The sequence below is a fragment of the Triticum dicoccoides genome, chromosome 5B, assembly GCF_002162155.2.
Source record: "Triticum dicoccoides isolate Atlit2015 ecotype Zavitan chromosome 5B, WEW_v2.0, whole genome shotgun sequence".
In the NCBI taxonomy this organism is placed as follows: domain Eukaryota; kingdom Viridiplantae; phylum Streptophyta; class Magnoliopsida; order Poales; family Poaceae; genus Triticum; species Triticum dicoccoides.
Window position 1 is genome coordinate 692,064,342 of NC_041389.1, and position 6,928 is coordinate 692,071,269.

At 42.9% G+C, this 6,928-nt stretch overlaps 1 protein-coding gene across 1 annotated transcript; it reads right to left on the reverse strand.

Annotated features, from left to right (window-relative positions):
• Nucleotides 1-2,472: 2,472 nt before the first annotated feature.
• Nucleotides 2,473-6,922, reverse strand: LOC119312676. The gene is made up of 3 exons (XM_037588423.1): nt 5,351-6,922; nt 5,171-5,218; nt 2,473-2,762 (listed from the first exon to the last, which is right to left on the reverse strand). The coding sequence occupies exons 1-2, from the start codon at nt 6,867-6,869 to the stop codon at nt 5,184-5,186; spliced, it is 1,554 nt and encodes a 517-aa protein (XP_037444320.1). The 5' UTR covers nt 6,870-6,922; the 3' UTR covers nt 2,473-2,762; nt 5,171-5,183.
• Between the last annotated feature and the right edge of the window lie 6 nt (nt 6,923-6,928).

Below are 6,928 nucleotides of genomic sequence, written 5' to 3' on the forward strand. Positions count from 1 at the left end.
AGTTCTTTAGGATGCCCCATTACCCAATTTTGTTGTTGTTGAAAAGTGCACTTCATTAGTTCCATTGTAAAAACTGCAGTTCGTTACCGTGATTTGCTGGTGGAGAGTGCAGATTTTGTATGCTATAAAACACAAAACAAAAAATCTCAAAAAAGAAGCTCGCTTCTATATTAGATGTAGTTCACTCGCTCAGCCCATGTGGTCCATTCGCTTGGTCAACGCACATAAAAAATTAATAAGTACGAAAAAAAGACGACAAAAACTCATGAGGTTCACTTTGGGTAGTGTTGTGGTTCGCTTTTCAGAGTGTTGCGGTCCACACTCGTTCAAAAAAAGTTGAAAAAAAGACAAAAAAAACTCGTGTGAGATGAAGTTCACTTGACTGTCTGTTGCAGTGTGGTTTTCATTTTGAGTAGTGCGTTCTTCTGTCCGATGCAGTACATATGATGATTTTGGTCTCGCGAAAAACAGAGTGTCCGCTTTTCGGTAAAATCAAAACTGTTCTTAAACCGTAAGGAATCAGAAAGAGCGTTTTACATGAAAAAGTTGTGCCTCATCGATATCTTTCCAACGGCGTATAATATGAATCACTTCGACCAACGGTTTGTAAAAATTTCATGAAAAACGGCTGCTGCCTCTCGTCGTCAGCCGCACGATTTTCAAAATTAACTAAAAACCATAAGGAATCTCAAAAACATTTAAACATATGAAAGTTGCGCCTCGTCCATAGCTTTCCAATGGCGTATCACACGCCTCGTTTTGACAAATGGTTCAAAAACTAGAGCGAAAACAGTACCGAAAATTTGAATTTTTTTGAAAAACAGAGTTCCGCGATTTAGTAAATTTGAAACTGCTCTTAAACCGCAATGAATTAGAGAAAATAATAGATATGAAAAAGATGCGCCTCGACGATATCTTTTCAACGGTGTATCATTTGCTTCATTTCGACAAGCGGTTTAGAAAAAACACGCGAAAAACGCTCGCTGCCACACGTTGTATGATACACCATTTTCAAAAATGCTCTTAAACCGCGAGGAATCTCGAAAAATGTTCAACATGGCGAAGTAGCACCTAATTCATAGTTTTTCAACGGTATAACACGCCTCTTTCCGATGAACGATTAAAAAACTAGAGCAAAATAGGTACCGAAAAAACAGAGTGTGCTGTTTTTTTGCAACGAGAAGTTCACTCGCGTGAGTACTGCAGCACAGTTGGTTCAAACAATGACGTGCAATTACGTTAAGCGTGCAGTACGGAAGTGTTATCAGAATAGTTATTCTGCTAATATAGCCATGTAGCCTTTTGTATTTACCCTATTGTGTAAGGGGTTTCCTACATATTTCCTGTGGCATATGGCCTCATCGGAATACTGATGTTGAACCACTAGGACATATGCATGCCCCATTGCAACACATTGGCAGTTAACTAGAAAACATTAGAGAACTGAATAATCCACATAAAGTTCTGTAAATGATCCAACAAAAACCACAAGTAGTTCCAAAAAATACACATGAAAAAATTCCAGCATTTGGAAATAAAAATCAACTGATCTACAAACTGATTGATAATATCATCTCACTACACTCTTGAGAAGATCATCTAGGCTTATCAAGGTTAATACAGAACATGAAATCAAATCTTCCTCTCATGCCAAGTGAGGATTGAGATTGGACTGCAACCTGCGCAAGTCCAGCCCTAATTCACGCACACAAAAGATAGAATTATAATTGGTGAGTTTCAAGCAAAAGCACCAAGAAAACAAGAACCCGGGTGGCTGTTAACATGCGACATTAAGCTCATGAATTCCTAAGCTTGTAAATTCATAAAATAGAGGAACAAAAACAATATGATTTCACGGTCAATGGTGACATTTGTAAGCCTATATTTCATTACGACGATCTCGTCATGATACATGCAAGCTTCACTGTCCTACGACTAGCCTGCTACTATGCCGAGTTATACATGACAACAAGAACATCAGGAAGTACTGCAGTTCAGATTCAAGAAAAGGGAGCATATACTCTTGAGATGGACAAGAAAAGAAAATGGAGAACAAAACAAAACAATCAGTGCTTAATTAACCTATCCTTGCTAAAGAAAATGACAAAGCATGAAATTCTAGCTTCACTTTTTTCAATTATTATCTACACTAGTTTTGGTCTAAAAGTAAACAAAAATCTCAAGCATAAATAACTTAATTATCTTGGTAAAAAAATCTTGAACATACACAGACATCAACAACAAACAAGGGAATCTAATTCACGGGCTAATTTCATGCTTTCCTTGGGCCTCGTTTGGGAGGGGAGATTTTCCAGCACCAAGGGGGTTGGGAATTGGAGGGGATTTGGTGATCCCCTCCCCTCCACCCAATCCCCTCTAATCCCTCACCCACATAATTCCCTCGTCTGCTTAAACTTCCAGAACAGCAGCACAGCACAACTTAGGTACTAGCAGCAGCATACAACAGCAAGCTTGCAGACTACAACAACAACACCATACAACATCAACAGTACTACAAGACTTGCATTGCAACATTGTGAAGTATCAAGCCAACTTCCAAGTGCAATAATTCATACTCAGTTGCTCATCTCTGAAGTATCAAGTCATGACAAATTATATTACACATTATTCTTACCAACAAAGGTAATGACGGAAAGAAACTAAGTTGTGCAATTTCATCGACACCCCTATATTTGTTCTACAAGCGCTGTGACACATGGCTCTCTTTGTGATTCTTCATATCTCTTCAAGCCATGCAACTCCTGAAAATAAGAGGAAGGCAGATTCATCAACCTAGAAAGGACAGTAATGATAGCTGTAGATATAAAATTAGCATCATCATATTAATTATTTGCAGTAATAATTTTGCATGATACACTGATCTATCATCTTGCACAACAAAAAAGAACTTGTAACATAACTACAATCCAAACAATATACCCAACCCTCAGAAGTTCAACAAAGTAAAACATGACATGACATTAGATTTTACTCTGGTAGTAATCTGATTTCCTCATAAATAAATGCCACGTCAAAGCTAGGTACTTCTTTTGGTAATCAGATCTTGCAAGAAAACATCATTCAGGGCACATGAAAACATGAAAGGTGGTAAATAAACAGCAAAAGAGGAAAGGTTATGTCACAGCTGAATGCTATGCTAGAGAGAGTTCAGAGGTGGAGATGAGTTAACATGGTTCTTTCAGTTTCCTGTACCATGTCTCAAGCACCACTATTCGACATTAGGGATGATCAATGCAGTTTACTGAACAAGATGTTTAATACCAATCAGAGAATTAGATACGGAACTCCGCCTATGTCTTCTAGGCATAGCCGGTCCCAAGCCCGGGTAAAGGAGGAGGGTTGTGATAGGCTTGGCGAGCCAACGTAAAAACTAGGCAGTCCCATAGGTATGAAACCCATTTGAGCGAGAATAGTACTAGGATGGGTGACCTCCTAGGAAGTCCTCGTGAAAGGGTTTCATATCTAAGGGTTGTGATAGGCTTGGCGAGCCAACGTAAAAACTAGCCAGTCTTTTGGGTATGAAACCCATTTGGGCGAGAGTAGTACTAGGATGGGTGACCTCCTGGGAAGTCCTCGTGAAAGGGTTTCATATCTAGCCTACCCCAACTTGTTTGGGATAAAAGGTTTCGTAAGTGAGAGAATTAGATACGGAACAAGATGTTTAACACCGAACCGACATGTCAGACAAAAGCAGGGTAACCAGCAGAGATATGAAGAATCACAAACAGAGCCATTCAGCACATATAAAACAATCACAGTTACTAAAAATGCTTCAAAGTTCAGACTGAAAAATATGAACACTTCAATGTAATATATCCTCCTATTATGTCTCAAATGTTGATAAGAGACAAGTGTATTCCTAGTGAACGTAAACTAGAGGGTGCTGCTGGGTGTGGATTTTGGTGGAGTCAGTCCTTGCGTTCCATAGGAGCCTCATCAGTGGTGATGGGAAGGACTTGCGCCGACGACCGTGGTGGTGATGGTTTTGACGGGGTCAACTCTGCATCGGCTACGAGATGTTCTGCTAGATCATGCTCCGCTGCCTCCACGCCCCGTGCAACGCCGCACATGGCCTGGATGCTGCAGCCTGTGAAAAGGCTCCTCGTACGTGTAGGCCTTCGCGGCCGGGGCAGCATCCAACCGAGTTATCTGCTCATGTGTTGAGAGTTTACATCTCCTTGTAAGCCCAGTGCTTCTCGCCCCCACTTGCTTAGGTAGTCGCGTGTGCTCATATCAAGTGATCAATCTACTGACGTGCTTCTTCATATTTCATCTATATACGAAGACTATTCACTTTTAATCTCAGTTTGGACAAACTGATACAGGAAGGTGATTTTAGTTCTTGATCTTATTTCATCTTTATCTATTGAGTAATGGATCAGCTGGAAATAGTAGTGCCTAATTGCCAAAAAAAAAATCATCTATATCCATCGAGTAATGAAGCGGCTGAAAAAAATGGTGCCTAATTGCCAAAGCTGCACTGAATTCTGAAAATTTGTATGAAAGAAATCATTTCACGCACTGAATTCTGAAAATTCTAAATGTTTAGCAGAGAAAAAGCTTTAACTGTATGCAGCATAAAAATTGAGCATTCAATTTCATATATGCAAAATGTTGGGATATCAATTCTACTTTGTTTTACTTAAACGCAACCGGTGGTTTGGTGTTTCGCTAAATGTTTTTCTGAAGGTCTTTGGTAACCCAGCTACAGGTTAAAAATGGAGATGTAAATTCTCAACACATGAGAGCAAGTAATCTAGACAACTTATTTTGGTATAAAGCAGGTGACTGAATCCATGATGCCATTGTTCAAACCTCATAAGGCAGCCAAGTACTGAATGTGAATTGTAATGTAAGTTGCACCAAATTCCTGTACTGTGACCTTCAAAATATGCAAGGAAGTTTGCCATTTCTAAAAAAGAGGTATATTTGGTTGTCTATCCTGCCAAATAATCGGTGATACCAGCCTAAGTGAGCAACTAAGAGGAGTTTTTTTTTCCGCGATGAACTAAGAGGAGTTGATTGATGCGATGGTCCTGAAATTTCTTGAACAAGTAAGATAGTTGGTGCTCCATCAAGTGGCCTATGTACACAGACTACTCGGTCAAAAAGCTTATTGTTAATGCATATAGAAGTTGAATGGACTTACCAGAGACAGCATGTCAATCTGATAGCTTCAGAATGGTATCTGCATTGCCTATGAAGAGAGAGTAAACAACCTCAGGACCGAGAATAAAAAAACGCACATTTTCAATTGAATATTCATGGACAAAACGGATGTTCAGTATTCGTAGATTTTGAATTCCTTGTTTAGACAAGTTAGAGATACCTATGAGTCTAGCCAAAGAAGGCTGCCTGTAGTACCGAGCTGGAAGAGGAAGAGGAAGAGGCCTGTCTTGTTCCTTCAGTTTTTCTTGCCAGGTCCATGGCTCCTCCTTCATCAGCTTCTTAGCCTCCTCTTCATCATATTCAGCAGGGTCCAACGATGTCAATGACATCTGCTTCATCGTTTCCATCAACATTATGTGAAGATCCAGACTCACGGTATGGATGTGCCGCTGGAAATCAGAGCTGATGATGTCAGGAGGGATGGTAGGATTTCCAAAATAGTCAGCGAGACACACAGAGGCAACTACGGTCTTGTGCTGTGGGTTGATGGCAAGTAAATATCGCGCACATGTCGGGATGAACAACCAGTTGCTCTGGTTTTCACGCCATTCACCAAGTGCAAAATAAACAATCTCATGATCATTTCGGCTGAGGAGGGGGTACATTGGAGTTAAATTCCTTGGCAGATCGCCAAATCCATTGAATTCCCACAGAGCCTCGAGGCTGATCTTGTACTCCAGCTTCCACTCGAGCCCTTTTTGGCACAGCCACCACACAGTTACGGTGCGGTCCTTGAGATCGATGGGCTCAAGGAAGCCATCGATGGAGACAAACCTGACATTGTAGAACGGGGGGAATTTACGCCACCAAGTTTGGAGGGTGGTGCCCATGGTGCGGTAGGCTTCTGGCCTCGCCACTCGGCTGTTGCTACGTCGATGATCCTTGGACTTTTCAACCAACTCTTGGGGCAGGGGAAAGAAGCCAAACTTGAGAATGTGTTGTTTATTGTGGAGCCCTGTAGTGAAGAGGCCGCCGGAGTTGCAGAAGGTGACGCCCCTCAGAAGATCCGCCCAGCAGCTCATGCCACTGGCTGAAAAGGTGCAGTCAGCTTGCAACGAGCTCTTGCCGATGTGTGATTTAACGCCAACTGCCTTGATCTTGGACCACGGTGGCAAGGACGAGGAGCCGGGCTGCCAAACCAAGAGGGCATGGGCATCCCCCTCTGCCTCTCCATCCAGCTTCCTCAATAGGGCCAGCGTGTAGTGGCCATAACTGGGGCACACAATGAGAAGGCGAACAGTGAGACCCATGAATAGCCATGAGGGGTCTTCCGGCGCAGGGGCCATGTGCAGTGATCCGTTGTCGGCATCATAAACCAGATATACAATGCGGCTAAAGTCATGCAGAAATGTCGTGGTGAGGACGATGATGCCTTGATCAACGGCTTCGACCTTGGTCAATGGGCTGCCGCCTCGGAGGCCGAGACAAGATAGACCTGGCGGTCCGCTGGCGAGATGCACACCAAGGTGTAAGCTCTGAACTACCTCAGTGGCATAGCCCTGCATCTCAGGAGAGAACCCCACCGCCGTCTTCTCCACGCACCTGAGTATCTCGAATGGCTGCAGCGCGATCAGATCATTCTCATCATCGTCGTTAAAGTCCGTGCGGACGCGGCGGTCCAGCAGGCAGTCGGCCGGCAAGACAGCGCCACCCAACATGGCCCTTTGCGGCAGATCCATGGAAGCTGCGGCGGGTGAGAGGGGGGAGCGGGGCGGTGCGGTGCGGCGCGGCGTCGGGT

Excerpts from the sequence above, each read along its gene's own strand:
- LOC119312676 (XM_037588423.1), bottom strand. The coding sequence starts at position 6,869 with ATGGATCTGCCGCAAAGGGCCATGTTGGGTGGCGCTGTCTTGCCGGCC. Across the intron at positions 5,219-5,350 it reads TTCTTTGGCTAGACTCATAG|GCAATGCAGATACCATTCTG; the intron begins GTATCTCTAACT and ends CTCTCTTCATAG.